The 24,338-nt window shown below is 32.5% G+C and overlaps 1 protein-coding gene across 2 annotated transcripts in view; it reads right to left on the bottom strand.

The window, feature by feature from the left end:
• MAGI2 (membrane associated guanylate kinase, WW and PDZ domain containing 2) overlaps positions 1-24,338 on the bottom strand; it is a 1,217,785-nt gene that overhangs the window by 863,863 nt on the left and 329,584 nt on the right. For both annotated transcript variants that reach the window (XM_039849352.1, XM_039849353.1), the window contains exon 2: positions 7,857-7,973. In XM_039849352.1, coding sequence (XP_039705286.1) covers positions 7,857-7,973 — 117 coding nt within the window. The remainder of the gene's footprint in view (positions 1-7,856; positions 7,974-24,338) is intronic.

The raw sequence follows: 24,338 nt of genomic DNA, 5'->3' as shown, positions 1-24,338 counted from the left end.
TCCTCCACTGACTTACTGCATGGTATCAGGTCTGTTACTTAACTTCAGAGCCTTGATTTCTCTGTATGTCTTCATAGATGGGGATAACACATATTAGGGATGCTGTGAAGATGCAATGTGATGATGTATGAAAAACATTTCTTGCACATAAGAAATACTTAGTAAATGGTATTTGCTGCTATTTAAAGAATTGTTTATGGAGTTGATGTTTATGAATTCCGTACCTAGAAATGGCCCTGGCTGGAGACTCATCACCATTTTCTCACTTGGAATGCTAAGATAAATTGGATTCAGTACATGAAGTCTCAAATTTCCTACAAATACTCATGTCTATTACTGATTTTCACAGTTTTCATTATTGTCAAACAATTAAAAAAGAGGAGAAAAGGAATCAGAATTCCTGCCAAAAAAGAGAGAGGACAAACATACATAGCTTGGCATTAGCCCCCTAATTCAGTTTCTTCTTTGGATGACAAGTTAAGGAATTATCATTTATGCAACAAGAGGATTGTATTGATCAGCAAGTGAAAGTGCATCTTTACTCCAACAGCACGTTTACAGATATTTACTTATTTTGTATGTATAAAAAGCAACATTTCTGCAAGCTAGCCTGTTAGTAGGAAAGACAATAGATCCTGGAATAGAAACTGGGAAACTAACTGGTAATTGATTCAATTCTAAATTTTCGACTCGTCTAAGAAAGCAGGATCTATGTATATTTTCTAATTGAACTGACTGTCAATCCTACATTAGTCTTACTTTCTAATTACCCTGCATGAGAAACTCATTGACTCTCCTAAACTGTCTCCTGACTCTCCTGATTGAGCACTGATTTAACTTCCATTAGTTAGATCTATTTGGGCATCCACTCAGGGCCATTCACCTGCATGGTTGACATTTATTAAAGTTCAACATTAGAAGACACTATATTTCATGTTAAACATCTTATCATACAGATTACAATCACATTTTCATAACAATACACTTCGTGCTTCAGAAGTCTTTATGTCACATCTCAACTCATTACACATTCCAAAGGAGGAGAACAATTTTAAAAGCTTTGTATTTCTCATTATGTTTATTTTCCCATCCACTTAACTCAGAGTGGACTATATTTCAGAGTTTCATGAATAGTGAAGGCAGGTTTCAAAGAACATCGGGGTTATGATGGCATCCTTAACTTGACATTTATGGAAAAATCTAAAAGTACACGCTTGGCTAGTTTTATCCAGAACTGCACTTAATTTAAACCTAGCTCTTTATTTTTCCCTGAAGTGTCTGCTATATTTGATATATTTTCAGTTTCCATAAGCTGTTTACACCTGCTCAATATCAAGGGCATTCTATACTTAGAATAATTTAAGCCAATTTAATGAACTGATTTGAATAATACAATAAAGAAAACAAGCCAGCAGAATCAGAAAAATATACCAGAAAGAACTGTTACAGTTAATTTTATTCCCTTTCTTCTTCCTCTTAGTTTTAAAGGTAAGGCCTTTGCCAAGGTCCTATGGTTAGTGGCAGAGCCTAGTCCAAAACCAATAGCTCTCAGTTCTTAGATAAGTGTTCTTTTCATCCATATTGCCAAGTAGGTAATGCCAAGGGTTATTGTTACTCACCATGCTCTAGCAATGCTATAAACTGCAATATGTAAAGAACTCTGACTCGTGCACTACACATCGGAATATCAGTAATCACAATTAGTACTCCTTTTTTATTGTTCTTTTGGCCAGGTGCATTTGAATCACAATTGAGTGCTCTACTACTAATTTGCAGCCTTAAAGTCCCTTGATCACACTAGTGCCCACTGCCATCTGCCTATATCTTTCCCTAAGCTACACAATAATTCAACAGCCTCCATACTAGTCAGCAGACTTTGGAAACTTGGATAGGTCTGAACCCAACAGAATCCTAATTCTTTCTGTTAAAAAAGTGCAATGACATACAATGAGCTGTGTCGATCTTGTATACAACTGAGCTACAATTTTGAAGTCTGCAGGGAGCATATTCTGGAACCCCTTGAAAGTGAGCAATTTTTAACTGAAAGTGATGACTAACTTTTCTGGAGGTGAAAAAATCGCTTCAGGCACTCATCTCCAATTCTTCCTTGGGCCAGATTCTGGAACTATTGAAGACCAAGATGTACATATCATCTGCCTACTCCATCTGTGGTCCACGGACCCAAATTTCCTTATGAAGAGGAAAGAGAAATACAAACCAAAATGGAAAAACGAAGAGAAAAGATTGTGTCACAGCCACCAAAAAAGCTGATAAAAGTCAGGGCCAATGGAGTTTATGTGGTTTGGAAGATCAGCAAAGTTGTTCACTGTTGGTGTTTATTCCTTTTCTTTTGTGTCGAATGTGTTCTTTTATTCTAAAACTGGTGCCCTGTGATATCAAATGGATAAATCAATACAATCACTTCTAACATACCTTGATCTTCCATTTTAAGCAACATTTTGAAGCCATTTTTCTTCTGTAGAGTACTCTGTCAATCAAACCAATGAATGTGACAAACTGACCAGGATATGTGCATTCATTTTGTTCAATAAAGAAAGAAAAAACCTATGTACTTCCACATATATTACATAAAATTAGAACTTATTATTCTCAGTGATAAGGAGGAGAGGGTAAATCTAATGCAGTTTTCTATAAAATAACAACACATTTTTAATAAATATACCAGGCAGGCACATGAATGAGTAAATTAGTAGAATCCTTGCAAGCATTTCCTACTGCTCGGAAGCTTCTGAAATTTTTCTTTGGCCTAGCTTTATAGGGAAGTTTATAAATCTCTCAAGAAATTTAGTTGCATCTGTTTATAGATTCCCTTCTTGTTTGACCCACAATGCTAATAACATATTTATTCTCTAATAACCCTTATTGTCAATACTTAACACCAAATATAATCAGACTATTTTTAAAAATCAAATTCATTTTCAAAGAGCAAAAATCCAGCAACTTGATTCTAAAATAATTGTGAAAAATATGATTCATACTCTAAAAGCAACTTCAAAAGGAGTTTCTAAATTGATTGTTCTTATTTAATGCAATAAGGTTAAAGTTAAAACAGATGTCAAAATACAGCTTTTGTAATATGTTGGTTTAAAATTCAGTTGGCTCTGATATTTCTTGTCCTATGCCTGCATGTCTATGTATAATTCAATCTACCATCTCAGAACATAGGCCTATATTTCTTAAGTCTTCCGAGTACTTAATTATGTTCTTGATTACTTTCAACTCAGAGAATTTCATTTCTCTGAAGAAAGCTAATTTTTTGGTAATATAATCCATAGGTTGATGTCACTCTCCCTTCTTACCAAATGCTTGCAAATGTACATTTGTGATGAAAATTACGAGTAATTGGGAAAATTCATTCATGCCCCCAATAAACTTACTGACTTATTGACTATTACATATTTTAAGAAGCTTTAAAAATGCTGATTTTTGCTTAAATATTAAAATTCTTTTCCCCAATGTAGTATACTAGAATATTCTGGCCTAATTTTAATTTAATACTTTTTAATAGATATTTGATTACCAGCTTATCTCCAAAAGTCCTCTCTAACCATAGTTCTACATGGGATTATATAATTAAGGAAAAGGAATGTTGATCCCTTGAATAGCTGTATCTTTTGCTGTGTTGGTAACTGCTCTTCTTAAAAAGAGATGGTTCTTATAACTTTTAAAGACCTTGCTTCTACTTGCTTCTCCATGAAAAATAATTTAGCATGACAGAAATTAAAAGAATATATTAGAAAACTTACAATTTTATTTTGGACAATGCTTCTTTTTTTTCTTTTTAACATGGTGCAGTTATACTAACTTAAAGTGCTTAGATACATAGAAATATCATTGTGAGTTACAACTCAATCAGCTCTTCCATAAAAGTAATTTCTTTCATATCTTAAATCTATGTTTTTCATTTTATTTGCTTTATGTGGAATAGTTTTAGAACTTTAGTTTTATTGATTTTTTTTCTTTTACTTAATATACACTGATATTTCTTTTGATTTCAAATAAATTTAAAATATTTTCCAATAAAATCATATCACCAAATGTCAAAGTATGGTTTTGGGAGAGAAGTTTAATAACTATCTTCCATTTCACTATGAAACTTTTAAAGTTGGTCATTGAAGTCATTCTTCATGTTATCTGGTATAATAAGAAATATTAAGAACAGAAAGGACCAAAATTCATCTATAAATGAGTGATTATTTTTCTCATATTTAAGAAGCATAGTCAATTTAATCATGGTCGATTAGACTCGCGAGTTAACTATACGCAATCATTATGATTAGTAGAATATTAAAACTAAAATAAACTACATTTTTACTCTTTAAACATTTGAACATCAGTCCAGTAGTCTTCTGTATTAATTCCGATAATTTCTCTCATATATTACACTAAGGACAACTCACATGTCCTTAACTTTGTACACTTAACAAGCTATGATGAAACAATCTGGTGAAAACTCTAACCAGGTGCTGCTCACTTAGTGCTTTGGAAATGTCTTTTGTGAGCTGTCAAGGTAATTTAAATCCCACTTGATGGATGTTGTAAACTCTTTTGAGTACGTTATCTATATATACCTTTCCTGATTAGTCTTTATCATATTCAAGATTGTAACAGTTTCATCTCATCGTTATTTACTCACTTCCCCTGAAGTTCCATTACAAAAAAATCCTACGTAGCCTGAAATCTAATAGTAGAAAGATTCATTTACAGTATTCACTTTTTGTAAAAATTAACTTTCATTTTAGAACACCAGAATCCTCTTAAGACCTATGTAACCGCCATAAATTATGTAGTTAACAACTAAAAGGCAAATATTTAGGAACAAATTTAGGTCTTTCATAGATGTAAATCATGTGACTGGCTAATCTTCTACAGAAAATATCAAGGGTCAGTTCCTAAGGATCATTTCCCCAAACATGACTCAGTTTGAAGAAATGATGAACTGATGTTGTGAGAGCCTCTGTATGTGTGCGCGTGTGTGTGTATGTGTTATACGCTCTCATGCTCACCACATGCCCAATGATCCCACCTCTGTTACCAAGTCCTGCCTTCTGTGCCTAGAGACACAACTTTAAAAAAATACTTTTGAGAAACTGGGTTCTGACATAGGTTCCAGGGAAAGGAAATGAAAAGGCTAAATACAATTCATGCTTGTTTATGGGCAGGGAACAAATTGATGGGATTTTGTATTATCTGTAGTTAAGGCCCAGTAGAAACCTGGACTGGTCACAACCCTACCATGGTATGCTCATAAATCAGGCAGCAGCCAGGCCCAGACCTCCTTCAGAAAGGGGTATAGGAGCCAAGTTGTCCACTACTGGACTGGGCTGAGTGTCTGTGTGTGAGGGGAGGGGATCTCTGGGGCCCTCACCACAGAGCTCTTTCTTATTCACGAGGCACCAGAGAAATCCAGCTCCAAGACTTTGCTCCTTTCTTCCTAGTTGTAGTTGGTGGTGGTAATGAGCAGAATTACTCAGCTGGGTTTTGCCTTGTAAAAAAGGTTAAACCAACCTCACAGAGTTATAAGTTTACTACAATTTTGTTTCCATGGAATTATCTAGGACCTATTCTTGGTGTCATTAATAGATAAACAAGAAGTATGCATATTAACATATGCTTGTATCAGAGAAGTGATACCTTCTTCAGTAGTAACACATTTTCCTTTTATGGTGCTGGGCACATGAAAACCACCAATGAGAATTTTTTGACAAAAGAGAATATGTAAAAAATATAATTGTATACTCAAGGCCAAAAGATATGCTGAATATGCCTGTAAGTTTCTAAACAATGGTACGATTTTACGCAGTTAACAGTGGCAAATTATTTCACATTTTTGTTCTGCACACCCTCTTAAAATGTCTGAACATCTCATTAAAATGTATACTTAGTGAAGATAGTGGATTGCCCAGGCCCGATTCATCAATATAAAAGTGATTATAGATAATATAAATCAGAATCATCTCTTAGATGTTTTTTCACTTTTATGTCAAATTGAGAACATTGTTAGTGAATGAAATTACTAGAATTATTTATTAGGAGTGGTGGCTACACATTAAAAATAATTGTTTGATTATAATATTCAGATTCATTGAGTTTCTAATCATCTTTATAGAAGCTACTCAAGGATTTCTAATTGAATTTATGACCTTGTACTGAAATCACATCACGAAACTCTTTTTGTTTACTTATATAAGCCTAGTTATTTTTTTCTTATATTTATTTTTCCTTTATAGTATTTCTTTGGTACTCTAAAGAGAAATAACTTATTAAAGAAGTTAATTAACATAAAATTTACTCCTATTATCTTCATATTTAATTAAAACTTCTTATATATGTCATCACCTTAGTGAGGACTACAGTATTCCTGAATGTCAGTCTCTTATCTATTTCCTTCAGCTTTTAAACATAATAAAGTGCCTGGATTCTTTATTTGGTATTTCAGATCTCCTTTCTTTTATGTCACAAAAGATAAATTTACACAGCGGCACTGACAACATCACAGCTTTGAAAATGAGTCCACCTGTTACCTTGTAAATAGTTCAGTCATTTTAATCCATCTTCCTTTGCCCATCACTTTAATGTCAAACTTACAAGCTTAAGAATGCACTTTACACAACTTCTAGTTTTAAAGCAAGACTCCAAAAGTCTATTCACTTAACTAACACACACTGACAAAGTCAGCATTTGAACTGACAAGACGTCAATCAGTAAACATTCTCATTTAGGAATATTTGATAATGGTGCTCTGGCATTTCTGCTTTAATGAACGTTCAGTGCTAATGATGGCAAGAGTCCACCCCTCCTAAGGTGTGTGTAGGTGAAAAAGGATTGGGTGCTGAATTATTCATTTCGCTCTTCTGTGTGTTTTAAGTATTTCAGTATAATCATCCATGATCTCTACCTTTTACACAGTAGTTGATCCCAGAAATAAAAAGTATATATTTGTTTATTTGTTTCATTTATCCTAGCCAAAATTTTCTTTCTTTAATATCAACTTTCTAGAGCCCAAAGCTTTGCATTTGTTAAAGTTTAGAGAAGACCTAAGATGAAGGAATACACACAACACCCATGGATCAGAGTTTCTGGAGAGATTGGGAAGTCTCTGGAGGTCACTGAATCTACCTTGAAAGAAATAGATTTTGATATCTATCAAAGATCTAGGACCTGACTTGAAAAGTCCTTGAACTGTCATAAAGTTTTAGAAGATTCTCAAATGAGAATCATCTAAGTTGATTTGCGAATTTTATCATTTTATGAATTCCTCTCTTATGAAGTAGCACCTGTTCATAATCAAGGATTGTTCATGGATTTCTATAGATTGCCTATAACAAATTTATACCAATACACAACACCATCACTTTCTAAGAGTTACAGAACATTAAGCTTCACTTTGCAATTCATAATTTTCTTTTCACTTGTGAGACTCTCCTGCTTCAAACCAGAGATGAAGCTGGGAGTTAACTGTGTAGATTTTATTCACAAATTAAATTTGCATTTTCCTATTTCTCAGTGTGGAGTTCTATACCAATCATGATTCTTTCTGAATCACCAACATCCTGGACTAGAATTCATATTTCTCAAAACTAATGGGAGAAATAAGCTAGGTTTTATAGCTTAAAAATCACAAATCTCTTCTGGCTACAAGTTCATCGTAAACCACACAACTGCAATTATTGGCTTTTACATTTAAAACTTCCATATCTCATATCAGTTTTCTGTTCCAAAAGCCCATCATAAAAAAAATCAGTGTGATCTAACTTTTCTTTTAAACACTGGATATATTGCTGAACATTTATCTGTTAACAGAGAAAGAAAATATCATTGCCTGTTGTACTCACATGGCACAGTGCGGAGGTAGAGGTTGTCACGAATGATTTGCTGAAGTTCGTGGTCCACAGAACCCTTCTGAAATCGTAAGTTGAGGTAGTGACGAAGATCCTTATCAACAATTCCTCCTAGAATAATAGAGTTTCTTAATAAAGAATGCTAGAAAATATTTTTTAAGTATATAATTTGATTGTCATATTTGAATCCATTTGAAAGATGCATTATTTCACATTGTTCTTTTGACCTTTTGAAACATTTAGTGCGTAATAATAAAAGAAAACATTTACTGAGATAATAATTGTCCACCAGGTCTGTATTCAGAATTTTACATGCATTCTTTAATTTATTTTCATTTAGAATGAAGGCAAAAGATACATATTACTCCTGAGCTAATATTGAAATATCTCTCATTGACTAGATAAAAAGTTTGTTTTATTTTCCCCCACTTTGCATTCGTCCTGTCCCCCAGCCTCTGGCATTCTACTTTCTGTCTCTATGAATTTGACTACCCCAGTTATCTCACATAAGTGGAATCATATAATATTTGTTCTTGTATGACTGGCTTGTTTCACTTAGTAGGTCTTAAGGGTTTGAAAAGATTTTTGTTATTTAAAGTTACTGTGGATTTAGATAAGTATGGTGATATGAAAAGTCAAAAGAAAAAATGCTACAAAAATATTAATGCTTTACATCCTTTATAAGATCAAAGTAACTTCTGTTTCATAAAATAAGTGGAGATGTTTTTAACTAGGTAGATTTTAAATAATTTAGTTATTTTCATTTTATTATTATAATTATTATTAGTATTATAGAAATAATTTTGAGTCTATTTACAATTATAATCTAATGAAAAATAAGCTAGGCTATCGGTAAGAACACCAATACTGTGAATTTATCAAAGATTAATTTCATATTTAAAGATAATTATATTAAAATATGAAGATTTATCTAAGGCTTTTCTTATTCTTATACTTGAAAGAATAAATTATATATCAAAATACTTATAAAAATATAAGTAAGAATTCCTAAAACCCTTACGTTTTCAAACACATTCAGGTAGTTGAGCCAAGACAAAGAATTGATAGAAGAAATAAGAAACCTTTATGTAAAAGTCACAAAAATCGTATTCTCCTCAAATTTTTTGAATTCCAAAATTGCAATTCATTAATCTATTTGCATCACCATGACCCCACAAAATAGCATTAAATGGATGTGCACATATGCGACCCAAACACCTTTTGCTCAAACTATAGTTAATGTATTTGCAAAGTTAACATATTGCAACATTTCTGAAGTTTCCAAATCCATTGTTTCGGTTGCCTTCTCTTCTGCTGGCACAGCCTCATAGGATTCCATAAGAAATATTTTTAACTGAATTGACCATCAAAATTCTTACACTCCAAACAATATTTTTCATACATTTAAGCAAATAGCCTCAATCTATTTTTCCATCCAACATAATATAACAGTGGAAAACAACATCAAAGAAAAACATATTGCTCAGTGGGTGCACATAAACATTACATCCAGAATGCTTGAACATATTTTTTTTCCAAATTCAAAACCATTTTCTCAAAGAAGCAGAGCAAAGAAAGTCATTTGAAAGTACCATCACACAGATCAACAATTACCTATTATTTATACCACCAAATTTCCATGTGTTGGACTTGCTGACATCACACTAAAGTAGTTAGTAATTAGAAATCCTGAAATTCTGTTTTTCTCCCTTGGACTTTTCCAGTCAGCAGAACATGCCTATCCTTGCTAACTCATTATACAGCTATAGAGCAAGCATAATGCCTGTTCTCAGTAGTCTTTTCTATGAGTTCTAAGTCTACAGATCTTTCGACAACTGCATTCCATCTTTCTTCTCTTTTTTCTTTCTAATATGTGGGAGATGCTAAGTTATGAGATGCTTTCTGATAGTCTGAGAATATGCTAACTATAGAACAACAGACAGTTTGTCCACTAAAGTAAGCTAGAATCACTCACCTAATATAACATAGATAAGCTCACATGTGTAGCCAAAGATGTTTCTTGTTCCTAGAAATATGTTATCAGTTTAAACCATTTCTACTACTACAAATATACATTAGTCTCTCAAAAGTTTACCTACATAAGAAAACAAAAAGGCTGTCTATTTATTCAATGACTTTAACATACCGTTTGCTCTCTTAATCTATTGATATTACTATATCAGTATCCCTTTTTTTCCATGGAAGGACTTGTGGAAGTTTCTAAAAGCTAATATAAAATTTATACTAAAATGAATTGTCACAAATGGTTACATTTGTTTTGGAAGGACTTTTCCTGCCTGATATTTCAGAAATACTTTATCAACCTTCACAATTTCTTAAAGCATCTTTCAAGTAAGGCAATTTTATTTACTCACTATCCTTATGGCAAATTCTGCTAGTTGTATACCCAATTTTCTTTTCTCTATTCTTTTTTCATGAAAACCTTTATTTAGTTTCAAGTCCAAACACTCTCAGCCCTAGGACATGGATCAGAGTGATCTGAAACAGTCATACAATCAAGTTCTCCAGTTTCCCAGCTGCCCTTACAACTTCCAGTAGCTATGTTCTGGCCATCGAGACCTAACAAAGAAGAAGGAGATTTCTTTATTCATTGAACTAGACTTCATATCTGAGATATAGCAGCCACAGTCTGTGAAATGACTCACACAAGGGAAAAATAAAACATGCTCAGAATATCGAAGTCAAAAACAGCTTGAGTCCCTGATGATTTCACTGAGCAGCTAATATAATATCAGCAATTACTTACCTTAAGATTTCTTGTTAAATGAGAAAAAGTGCATACTTATTTTTTAAAACTATTATGATATTCTGTCATTTGCAGCCGTACATGATTCTAATTTATATATGTGTATGGAAATGTTTTACATGTATATATAATATGTATACACACATTTAAAGGAATGTTTTTCCTTAATTATAAATTTCATTTAGAGAAAAATTAAGCAACAGATAGTGTGCAATGGCTAAAATATAAAAACTAAACAGCGTTCAATAAGTGTTACATATTATTACAGTAAATAAATAATCTACTACCTTATTTGCCATAGTTATAATTTTTGGTTTTATTGTTATTGCTTGTCTATAGAGTTTCTATTTTGTCATTTTTTACTTATATCTATATCTGGTAGCTTAAAAGACACCCAACTTAATACTTATGTCAAGCATAGTACTGGCAAGTTCACTGTCCCTTAGTCATTGTACTCTTATTTTCAAAAAAATTCAGTGGCTTTTACTTACTATGATATTTTAATTATTGAGAAATAATTAAAATAGTTATTGAGAAATTTCATTTAACTGAAAAAAATTTTATTTTCTTCATTTTACAAAATAAAACCATACATTAAAAGATATAATACCTTCTCAAAGCACACATTTGCTAATATGAGATATGGGAAGGATTTGAATCCAAAGATTCTGCTTCTAAAGAACGCCTACAGTGTGAAGACCAAACTTCTTAGTACAAAGCAGTCAAGTACTTTCTTAACAGGAACCTAAACAAACTTTTCAATCTGACATCAAAATATAACAACGAAAACCCTTAGGAGAGAATTCAATTCAAACACTTCATATTGCAAATGAGGAAAGCGAAACTCACGCAAATTATTCAGCATTGGGTTCACAGCAAAGATGGGGAGGCGAGTGTGGAAAGCATCAGAAAGCAACTCCCATGAATTATTTGAGAAGAAAATTCTAAATGTTACCACTTGAAAATGATGTGCATCTCTATGGTTTTCATAATTTTCAGAAATGTCTCCAGTAGAACTGCTTTGCGCTGTCACTATTTGAATGCCCAGATTGAGGAAGCAAAGAAAGAAGATGCTGCTTGGCTCAGATAGACATAATCCCCTTGGAATTTTCCTTAAGAAAAATTGTTAGTTTTAGCCTTGTGGACAAAGCCAGAAACTCTTCCTAAGATTGAGGGAGAAAAATACCAGGCTGCGTTATGTTTGTGCCAAGGGTCTGATCGCTAGTAACTGACAAAAGTAGTCCTATTCATGATTCAAGGGCATGAACATTGGCTCAGACTTTCTTCTGGAATCAACACGCACCTTATAAACTTAATGTAAACTAGGTAAAATAGCTCACTGATTGAGATGGTATGGGAAGTGTATGAAGAGGCAGGTGGAGATGATCAACAAGCCAAAGTCTGGCTCATTCGGATGTCATTTAGTCATCCTGCAAATCAGGCTACTCTAATATTCTATTGACCTTATCTATTTTTATTTCTCTTTACCTCAGTTTTTTTTTTTCCATTCATACTCCATAGATATTGAAATGGGCATTTGATTTTTGTTTGATGGCTTATTTGTGCTTTATCTTTTGTACCCATTTCTATGCTTTAACTTGTACTACCTTCTTTGGTAACAGCACCCTGATTTCCTTTTTCGAGTGGCCATATCTCTCTCATTCTGTATAACTGTGGTTAGATTTTAGTCAATCTGCTCATCCTTCACTGAGAAACTTACAAGAAAGCCGTTAGCCTGGGTGGCTTAAACAACAAATATTTCTCACAATTCTTGATGCTGAGAAGTCTAAGATCAAGGAGCTGGCAGATCGGGTATTTGGTAAGGAACTCTTCCTGGTCTACAGATGGCCATCTTCTTGTAGCTTCACATGGCTGAGAGAGAAATCATTTCTCTGGTGTTTCTGCTTATAAAGGTACTATCCCATTTATGAGACCTCTGCCTTCATGACCTAACTACTTCTCAAAAGCCCTACCTCCTAATACCATTACATTGAGGGTTAGGATTTCAACGTGTAACTTTTGGAGGGGCCACAAATAGTCCATAATGGTAGGTATAGACCTAATAAGGTCTCCACTAGATCTAATTCCTTGGTTCCATATTAAGTGCTAAGCATATCTTATAGTTTGGGAATTTTTATTTTTTTGTAATCAAACAACTGAATTATTGTATTAGTTATAGTTATAGATCACAAGTTAGTTATAGCCCATAAGAATAAAAGCCATGGATAATTTCCTTTTGATATTGCTTTTTATTTTATGATTGTCCAGGAAGCTAAGATCATCAACAGAAAATTGATTTCATACATTGTCTTTACCAAATAAGTAGTGAAATAATCAAGCAAAGCAGTCTGTAAGAAATTGGGAGAAAGATCTATTCATATGCCTTAAGATATGCACATGAGTAACTATAAATTTATTTTATGTTAGTCTATTAGATGGTGGGGAAGTAGAGGAATAGTCCAAAAGCTAGGTTGCTATGTTCCTTTTTCAAAAATAGTTTCTGCTTGGCTCACCTAAAAAATGAAGAAATAGATCACAGAAAAGTTGATTGAGTTTGTTATAAGCCACAGTAACAAAACAGGTGACAGACATATCTAATCCAGTCTGCCGGAGCAGTCTCCATCCCTTTTTGAGGGGAAAAATTGTGTCTTTGGTTTCTGATGATCTAGAGGCCAACTCATTTTCAGGCAGCTAGAGTACTGCACTAAATCACTGGATGCGTTTGATCTATACTAGTTTATAAATTATGAGCCAGTAAAATTATTATTATTTCAATAATAATAATTTTAAATAGGAACACACTCATAAGGCCCATGGTACCTCATTGCAGATGCCTTGGTCAATTGCATCTCCATAGCTGGAAATAGGTATATAAAAATTTGTATCCCTTCCTTATTTTACTCATAAATTTATTTTAGAGAGTATAGTCAATCTTTTTTTTTTTTATCACACTTTAATATCATTGTGTGCTGTTTTTCTTCAAAATTTTAGTGGTTTCACATGTTTTGTATAAGAAATGCAATAATAAAAGAGACAACAAAATGTATTAAATCATTGCAGATCATTAGGAGATTCAAAACTAGAGAGAATAATTGCTATTTCAGAGAAAATGACAGAGATAAATGTAAGTGGTTTATAATACTCTCTAGCTCTATTGAAAATGGCTTTTTATCATTTCCTTCCCCCTACTATTGCACAGATGGGATATTATTATTGAGTTTCATTTTTCATTGTTAGCCTTGGTCTCAAAGTAAATGTTAAAGTTATTCTTATAGTTATGATTATAGGCTCCCATGGAGAAGAGAAAATGAGTACTTGCTATATGTCTGGCATTGTGCTAGGTCTTGCACATGCATTACTCAAAATTTTACAATCAAGAAATGTAAATGATGGACACAGAATTAAAAACAAACTCAAGTATAACTAAATTTTCTATGTCTCAAGATGGCTAATTCAGTTTGGAAATAGGGTATTTTCTGTTAATTTCTTTGACTCATTTAACTCTTGAGCATTAGATGATCTTTATAAAAAGCAGTATGTCATAAAAAATTTAGCATAATGAAAGAATAAAACACAAATGGCCAAAAACAAATCTGACACAAATTCAATCCATCTTTTAAACCTGAAATTATGCCACTATAAGTTTAATAGAGAAAAAAACAATCTAATAGTTATGAAAAGATTTAAAATCACTGAAGGTTAATAAATCTCAAAGCACTAAGGTTTCTGTATAAAATTACGAAGGTCAAAGAAAAAAACTATAGTCCAAAATACCTACATAATTTAGCAGGAAAAAATGTTTTACTTAGGGAATTAGTTTACTGACTTTTAAAATTTATTCCGAAGTTTAAGCCTAAATTTTAAAAATTGCAATGATAAAAATATCACAATTGTTGTTATTCTTGGAAAATACGATTTAAGAATTTATCTTCATTAGTTTAAAAAACATAAAATAAACTGCTCATGCTAGGTATACCTGAAACACATTCATTTAAAAACCTAAAATTGAGCATGTGAATGATACTTAAACAATTAATATTCAAGCTTATTTCATTTTATATTAGTAAGCAATTGTGCCCAAGTCAACATAAAAATTATATTTTTAAAAAGGTGATATTTACTATTAGTAAAATGGATGGGGATTTGCATGATTATATTTGTAAACATGTGACATTATTTTGTGTTTTGAGAACTATAAAACAAGGTCAGTTATCTCATTTTAATTTTTGCTAACCTGCTGCAACTTAAAACTGCAAAATGACCTGGTACAATAAATGGTCCACTCAAACTGGCTTCATTCTGAAAAGTATAATGACATAAACTATGTTGCCCAAATTGACTAAAACAAACACATACAGACACACACACACACACACACATACACACACACACTCTCCCCAACACCTCCCCACCAAAAACATACCCTATTTGTGAGCCCATTTTACAATGATAATAAAAAGAAATTCCCTTACAAATTCAGTTTCAAAGAAGAGTAACTTTTGCGGCCCCTCCAAAAGTTACATGTTGAAATCCTAACCCCTAATGTAATGGTATTAGGAGGTGGGACTTTAGGGAAGTAGTTAGGTAATGAATGCGGAGGTCTCGTAAATGAGATAGTACATTTATAAGCAGGCTATATCTTCTATAGCCTGTGTCATGATTAATCAGTGCTAATGAAGTTATCAACAATTCTAGGCACATGATTGGAACTGCTAGAAGGATGACTTTAAATAATGAGGAATGTATTTCAAAAGTTTATTTTGAATGCGGAATGGTTTTTCCCATATAAGTAATATTGCACATTATAACTATATCTTTGGTCCACTTATACATTTTTTTTTAAATAAATTAGGCATCTGAAGTACATTATTCATGGTACATTGGAAGTACATTGCTGTTATGCATTGCCATGTATAACAATGCTTCCTGGGAGGTGAGAGCAAAGGGATATGGCTAAAGTTCCAAGATAAGCTGACAGGTTCTAAAAATTCAAAACCTTTCTTTCACAAGGAACACTGATAGCTCCAAGACCCTGGTGGAGATTCTTGCTGATATTGTCAAAGATTCCTCAGGGCAAGTATGGTTTAGGAGTGGGTAGAAGAGGAGCAGCCTGTTGGGAGGATAAATTCTATATACTTTTGTATAAAGGGTTATGGGGCAATAAACATCCTGCTAATGTACCTCCTTACCATCATACTCAGCCAAAATTCTTTTTCTTAGGAGGTGCTTAGCCCTTAGTCAAGTCTGAGGTCTTGGCTGCCTCAGTTCATACTGCCATTATTCATTTGGTCTAGTTTCACTATAAAATGGTCTGTAATTTCTCTATTTCCTATTTTAGAAGCAAATGCAAAATCATTTTGAGATTTTCTTGGCATTATTTTAAATACTTTATTATTCATAAAATTACCAAAAAATTCTTAAATGTCTTTCCCCACAAAAATTTGTAAGCCCCCAGCCCTTTTATCTATACCATTTCCACCCAATGCATAAGGAAATATCATACAGATTCTGTAGGAAAGTCAAGCAGGAAATAATAGTGGAAAATAGAAGTTTACAAAATCTAGAAGGTATCTTCGGATATCAGAAGTCTAGGTTCATATAACTCAATTAGATATATCATCCATGGAATAAGATGTGTGCGTGGACATGAGCACATGAGTGCATGTGAGAGGGAAGAAGTGAGTGGCAATGAGAAGTAAGAAAATAGCAAGTGGAGGCTATGAGAATGATGGTGGAAGAAAGACAAAGGAAGATTTCTTCATCATCCTTGTTCTTCTAGGTTTTACTGTTCTTACCACTGAAAGACAAGGCCCTGATCTGACTCAGGAGGGAAATAAGAAGCAAAAACTGGGTTTGAGAGGCTGAACCCACATGATGTCTGAGATTGCAGTGGAAAGGGAAGGGAGAGGAAAAAACACTCAAGTGATGAAAGCTGAAAAAGAAAGTTACACCTGTTGCCAAGTGGCCAAGTGTGTTGTACCCCCAAGTGACTGGAAGGGAAGTGTATGTGTTAAACAGGTAGTCAAGGACTGTGAAAGTGAGTTCTATTATAATGGATTTTCACTGAATTATAAAATTACTTCCTCCGACTAGAGTTTTAGAGCTATTTATACACTTGCCAGGCATAGTGATATAAATTAGTAAATTCAATTATCCATACCTGAAGGCTATCAGTTAAAATTTCCTAAAAACCTACTTTAGACATCTGGAGCTGTATTGCCTCTAGAAATATAGGAAAGACTTAGCCAGGAATGGGAAAGAAGAATATACAATTAACCCATGGTATTCTCAATTGTCTTCTGTCCCCTGATTACATATAAAATTGTACCTGAATTTTGACCTGATAAAAGGGTATATAGAAGTTTCTATTTTAACAAAACCCTGGCTCATCTTATAAATTGTTTGCAATGAAAGTCTATTGAAAATATCTCTTTGAAGTAAACTTCCATTTTTATTGAACTATTGCTATTTGTTCTTAATAACAAATTTTATGAAAATGTCATATGACTGTTTACCTAAGAATATATTTTGCAATCAAGAAAAAAAAAAAAAAACTTAGAGGCTACAAACATCATTGGAAATGAATTTTTACTGCTTTTAGGGGAAGAATAATAGCATAGAATAAGGAAAACAAATTTGACAAGGGGGAGGAAATATACACATATACACACACACATATAGACAGATATGGTGCATGATTTCACATTTTGGGATGTTATTAAAGGAGTAGTTGTGTTGAAGAAAGTTGAAGGTTATCAACTTTCTGTGGGTAGGCCCAAGAAATAGGAAATATTTTTATGCTGCCCAATGATTCATGTTTATTACAGAACATTATCATTATATATGAAGAAAATCAGGAGGTAGTAGCAACAAATTTTGCTTTTCTTCATTTGTGACAAACTCCATTCTCTGGCTTAATACAATTTTTATTTTTTAAAGCCTAGCAGAGTGCCTTATAAGTATTAGTTGAATTACATCCCTGCTAATTGACTTAAATGATTCTCCCAATAATGATAAATATTTTAAATACATGAATGCAACAGCACATAGTAAATGAATTTTATAAAAGTTCAGAAACGCTTTTTGTGATAAAAGAGGGGTCTACCATTACTACATATTTGTTCTTTGGACTGATACTATTAGCTATTTGCTAGATCATGAAAGTGGTTTTTATATAGTTAACCCTGTAGTATAAAAATCTCATTTGAATGAACTTTTACTTTCTTTTGCTAAATAATCACCTATATAATCTAAGAGATATAATTTTGTTCTTGAAGTATTAAAAATATAAACCTTATATTTTTTGATAGTCTATTCATTTTATGTTTTTGGAAGTATATGACCAAGAATCTTTAATATTATTTGGAGTAGTAGCAACTTTGATTGCCCCAGACACGTATTTTTATTAAACACTGGTTACAATCATTCTACAGCAAAAACAAAAACAAACAACAAAAATCCCCAATGATTTTTAAATCTCTCTTCTGCAAAATAATTTTTACAAAATAGTAAAATTATTTTTACTTTTTGATAACACTTTTAAGGATAATATCTAATTGCTGACTTGAAGAATCTGGAAGAATGTTTGAAATTTTCATTACTTTAAAAATAAACTCTCCATTGATCTGAGAATAATCTTGTTTTAATATAATCAACATTTTAGTTATTGATTGGTTAAGTAATAATAAAATTTGAAATGATTAAAAAGAGCAAAACTTTAGAGATTTTTTACTACAGATGGGCTTTATATTTGACAGAAAACACCATTTTAAATAAAGAGCCTCTCCAATGTGCAATCTTTATTGGTTTTTGTAGATATCATTATATTTGATGACTTGAAATTTTTATATTCTTTTGATTCTAGCTTCAAACCAGAAAATTTTATTTTGCTATGAGAGAGGTAATAATTTGAGAACTGATTCAAATTCTATAAATATAATTTTAATTCAAATTCTTTAGTGTAAAATATGAAATGTAAGGTCTAGAGTAGTAAAATTAGATTATTTAAAGTTTTTTACACTCAATGTTAATTAACTACAATAATACAATAGTATTATTACTCTACCTGTGTGCAGAATATTAATATATCAAAGATTTTAAATATTTATTACTGCATTGGCCCAACATAAGAAGTGTGAATGGTAATTAGGATAATGTTTTAATTTACAAATGATTAAAATAGTTCAGAGGTTAATTGACTTGGCTAAACTCACACAACAGAGCTGCAACATTTACTTGGGTCTCTTGATTCTGTGCCAAGAAATATCTCTGCCACGCTAGAAACAAGCAAGTGGAAGGGGGAAGAAGGGTGTGCACAGAAGAAAGCATGTCCCTAGTGGAGTTGTATCAGAATTATCTGGTTATCTTGCACATGACACATGAAGCTCTCCATCAAATATTTCTGACGATAAGCCACACCTGCAGTGGAGAATGTGGTACATTCTCCAATACTGGGCCCAAGGAAAGCCTTGCAGCTCTGTTTCAAGGTTGGGGTCCAGCCTTAAGTGCAAAATGTTGAGCTTAATTCATAAAGCTCCAAACATGAGTGAACAAGAGTTGGTGACTGAAATGGATTTGGATACGGCCAAAAAAAGAATCGAAGATTTCTACCTGAATGATTGAGAAAATGATGGCAACATTGACAGATTATATTTCTGGGACAGGGAAGTATTTTGTTTTGTTTCTAAGCATGTGGCAACCTGGTAGACCATAGATCATGTGGAATCAATTGCAGGTTTAATGAATGGACAAAAAAAAAGGTAACAGGAGAAAGAATCTCCTGTGTTGAAGAAAGTGATTTTATCATGGCATATCCCTCTCAAACAATTGATCTTATGTTCTACTTAAAGTACGGAAGAAAATTGGAACAGAAAGCCCAGAATTATTCTTGGGAATAGAGTTTCTAAAATTTATTTTAGAAGGATGCTTTTAAATTCATATGACTTGGATTATTTATATATAACACTGAAGGACAATTTGTATGCAAATATTATTGTCCATAATAAAAATTGCAAAAACCTGGAATACTGATATGAAATTTATCTCTGATTACCTTCAAAGTAGCTCTCAGAAACAGAATTTCAATAAATCACTACCATTCTTTCTAAACTATCACTTTATCAGCATGCTGAGTTAGAGATAGCAATCATGTTCTTCATAAGCATGATACAAATCACCAAGGAGCTGCAACATTTCTATCCCTCACTCTTAAAAGTCATGTTTAAAAGTACCTTTTTTTTGCTTATATTTGGTTCATATCTCCCTTCAAATATTGCTCCTCACTCTGTCTAAATTTGCTCATCTCCCACAATCCATTCCTATCATTCATTATTCTCCTATTCCACTTGTTTACAAACCAGTTACCACCACCTAAAATTATATTACACTGTTGCCTGTTTAATTGTTATTGACTGTCTAAGTTTTTCCTTAGAATGTAAGTTCTATGACAGAGCAGAGTCTGACATTTAGTAAGTAAACAATAAATGTTTGCTCATTGACAAATAAAATGGATGCAAATAAAAAACATTTTTGGAGAGACTATAAACCAGTAATAGCATGACATGATCATAATATCCCATTATATTTTTAAAATGCCCAATTTTTCTGCATTAAATGTTTAAGAAGCTCCATATTTTTTATATTAAGAGTTAGATGACTATCCATGACCATGAAGGGCAGTTAGGAAATTTTATAAATTATTCCTGTTTTTTATATTTTGGTCAAAATGGCTAATTGGTAGCATCTTAAGGTCAAGTTTCATGTCTTGATTAAAGGTGTCTGTATAAAAAATGTTTATTGAATTTGGCTTCTTGATGTGAAATGCATATTTATTCTCATTTCCCATTTGCCTTGAGAATACCTACTGGTGGTGCTTGTGGCTGCAGCATTTACCTCGAGATAGCTCATGGCTTAGAATTCCAATCTAGCCCTCAAAGTTTGCCATACATCTCCCATGTTTTTCAGAGAATTACATCAAAACAGGACTGATGCAGTTGGGACCGCTCATTTTAACAGAAAATAGATGCCGAATGACCTGGAAAAAAAAAAAAGGATTGCAAAAGGAATGACTGTGGTCAGATTCTGTGATGAATTTATGGCACTGATATGGTGTGACAAGAAGGAGGTGACAATGTCATCAACATCCCATAATGATATTTTGATTGATGCAGACAACAGAAATGGAAAGAAAACTAAGAAGCCATGTGTCACTGTGGATTATAAACAGAATATGGGAGGAGTGGACTCAGCTGATCAGATGCTCATTTCTTATTTAACTGAAAGCAAAAGGCACAAGTTTTGGTATAAGAAATTCTTTCGCCACCTTCTAAACATTATAGTGCTGAACTCCTACATCCTGTGCAAGAAGGACAATCCTGAGTACACGGTCAGCCATTTAAACTTCAGACTGATGTTGATTGAAAGAATGTTGGAAAAGTATCACGAGCCAGGACAGCAATATCTTTGAGATCATCTGTGCTCTGATGATGTCATACCTCTTCACCTGTCAGAAAGACATTTCCCCAAGAGCATACCACCAACATCAGGAAAACGGAATCCAGCTGGTCACTGCGAAGTTTGCTGCTTGCACAAAGACAAGGAGGGCAAGAAGATCCGGAAAGAACCACTATTTTTGTGTGGAATGTGATATTCCATTTTGTGTTGTTCCGTGCTTTAAAATTTACCACACAAAAAAAGTTTTTAAATACAGATCATCATGTACATTTCTGTCACATTAGGATTAGAGACAATTTCTGTTTAGAAATAACTCCAAAAAATTTCTACTTTATTTTCACATTGAAAACTAGTCAGATTTGCTTCAGCCTCAGAAGATGTGTTTAAGTAAAATTAAATTAATGCTGGCAGTGAGCTGCACTTTTTTTTTCTAAATGAGAAATGGGTTAATAATATAAATGTCCAATAATCAAAGCATGTTTTTTTATAAGAAAAAGTTTATTTGAAATTAAGATATATGATTGATGAATATCGAGTTTTCTTTCCTGCTGTAAATGTCATATAAAAATTGATATAGATCTATTATCCAAATTTCATCTTTAGCAATCACATTATAGAAAAGAATCATCAAATAGAAAATAAAAATAATCCTTACTGTCATCAATATATTCAAACAAAATATGAAGCTGTATAGAACATTAATTATTATGTAAGCATGCTATCATGTTATAAGAATGTACTAGAAAATGATGGCAACAAAACAAGCATATCATTTTAGCCCTCTGCTGAAATTTATATTAAGTGAAAATGAAAGCTTTAGACCTAGCGAATTACCATAAGGAAAAGTGAACGCCAAATACAACTATATAATTTTTCATGCTTCAGAACAATATTTGATAAACAAATATTCTCTATCATCCCCATGGTTTCAGTTAGCATAAAACTACAGGGCACATTACCCATTCTAAAAGTAGAACATCAAGTTTAGGTTTAACTTTATTTCTTAATGATCAACTTAGTATCGGGTGTTAAAATCTTAAAATAGATAAAATTTTTGAAGTAGAAAGAGTCCATCTGTAGTTTTTAGATCTATTATTGAAATTAATGTCCTGCAATAGAAGACATTAGTCAAAGGAAAGAGTTTCTAAACAGAATATTTAACACTCAAATTAGTAAGCATATGGTCAAGAATGGAGGAATTTCATTGGTCATTTATTACTAGATGTAGCCAGTCAAAAAAGTAACTTTTTAACTTTCTAAAATCTGGAATCACTATAACATTTCCATAGTTCTAAAGAAATTTTGGGTACAATAGACTACAAGTGGGTAGAGTTATTTTGTTTACTGTAACAGATTTCCCAGTGATTAGAAATAAGTGTAATAGGAGACAGAAATTCATTAATAAGTACTTGAATTCTCAAAAACAAAATTATTTTATAAAAAAATACTAAAAGCCAGATTTCTGAACCGCAAGTAAAGGTTTAGAAGATCTAATTGAAGGATGTTCTTAGATCTGTTCCATTTACATAACACTTCTTTGCTTCTTCCCCAGTCTTTGTTTCTGTATTTGTGAAAAAATTTTGGACACAGAACTTTTTCACGTATTATCTCCACTGGATATGTTCAGAAAGTTATGGACTTTAAGCAATCATGCTTCAAAATGTAACTTCATTTAATCCAAGGGCGGTGGATAGTCTTATGTTTCCTAAAGATTTTATACTATTTGATCTAAGTAAAGGAAATTTTTCTATAAATTCAACTCAAAGAATCATTTTGGTTCAGGCTTTTTGTTTGTTTTCTTCTTATAATATGTATTCTAATTTTTGTTAAAGATACTTGTAAATAAACAGTGTGTGTGTATGTGTGTGTGTGTGTGTGTGTGTGTGTAAGTAAACTTCAACCTACACCCACGCTTTAGGGACAGTTAGAATTAAAGTACCTTAATAGAGACTCAGCACTCCGCAGAAGATTACTTAGGGATTTCAAATATTGTTTTTAAATTTACATTTGAGTGTTATTGATTAGCATAAGTAATGTTATAGTGAATTTCCAGTGACAAAATATAGAACATTTAGGATAATAGTTGGTTAGAAAAATTGTAGTGGCTTAATTGTTATTATGTGAATAAAGCAAAATAATTCAGCCCAATAACCTAAATACACATGGAATAAGGCTCTCGATCTTCTAGATAAGTTCTACATGATGTTTAATCCAGTAATGGTGGGTGAACTGCTTGATACTGTTCAGAAATTGAGAGTAAGAAACACTTATAGTAATTTTTCAGAATAATTTTTGGTTTTTCAGTTTTAAATATAACAGCAGCAACAACAACAACAAAACAAAACACCAACAGAAACCAACAGGGACTTAATTTAAAATTTTTGTTCTAGTAATTCATTTTTTTGTTCATTAAATTTATTGAGTTGCATTGAATAATAAAATTGTATAGGCTTCAAGTGTACAGTTCAATGATATGTCATATGTATATTGTGTTGTGCGTTTACCACCCACAGTTAAATTTTATTCCATCACCATATCTTTGACCCCCTTTACCCTTATCTACCTTCCTTCTTCCCCTCTTTCTTCTGGTAACCACTAAACTGTTGTCTGTGTCCATGAGTCTCTGTTTGTCTTATTCATTTGTTATTTTCAGTTTTATATTCCACATATAAGTGAAATCATATGGTTCTCAACTTTTTTTGTCTCACTTATTTCCCTTAGCATGAAAATCTCAAGATCCAACCATGTTGTCACAAATGGCAGTATTTTATCTTTTCTTATGGCTGAGTAATATTCCATTGTATATATGTACCACATCTTCTTTATCTAATCATTTATTAAAGGGCACTTTTAAACTCAAAATGGATCGAAGACCTAAATATAAGACCTGAAACAATAAGTTGCATAAAAGAAAACATAAGTACTCATGGACCTTGATTTTAGAGAGGATTTTATAAATTTGACCTCAAAAGCAAAGACAGTAAAAACAAAAATAAATGAATGGGATTATATCAAACTAAAAAGCTTCTGCATAGTGAAAGAAAGAGGCAACCAACTAAATAGGAGAAGATATTTGCAAACAATGTCTCTAATAAGGAGCTAAGGCTAATATCCAAAATAAACAAAGAACTCATACAAATCAACAATAAAAAAAATCTAGTAATTCATTTTTAATGTATTTTACAAAAGTATTAGCCTGCCAGAGAATAAATAGATGATACACTGAGACACTTTCCTAGTTCCTTGCTAGTCTTATA

The sequence above is a fragment of the Pteropus medius genome, unplaced genomic scaffold (genome assembly GCF_902729225.1).
Source record: "Pteropus medius unplaced genomic scaffold, Ma_sr-lr_union100, whole genome shotgun sequence".
Taxonomy (NCBI): Eukaryota; Metazoa; Chordata; class Mammalia; order Chiroptera; family Pteropodidae; genus Pteropus; species Pteropus medius.
Note: the sequence above shows the minus strand (reverse complement) of the source record. Positions and strands in the feature narration are given on the sequence as shown.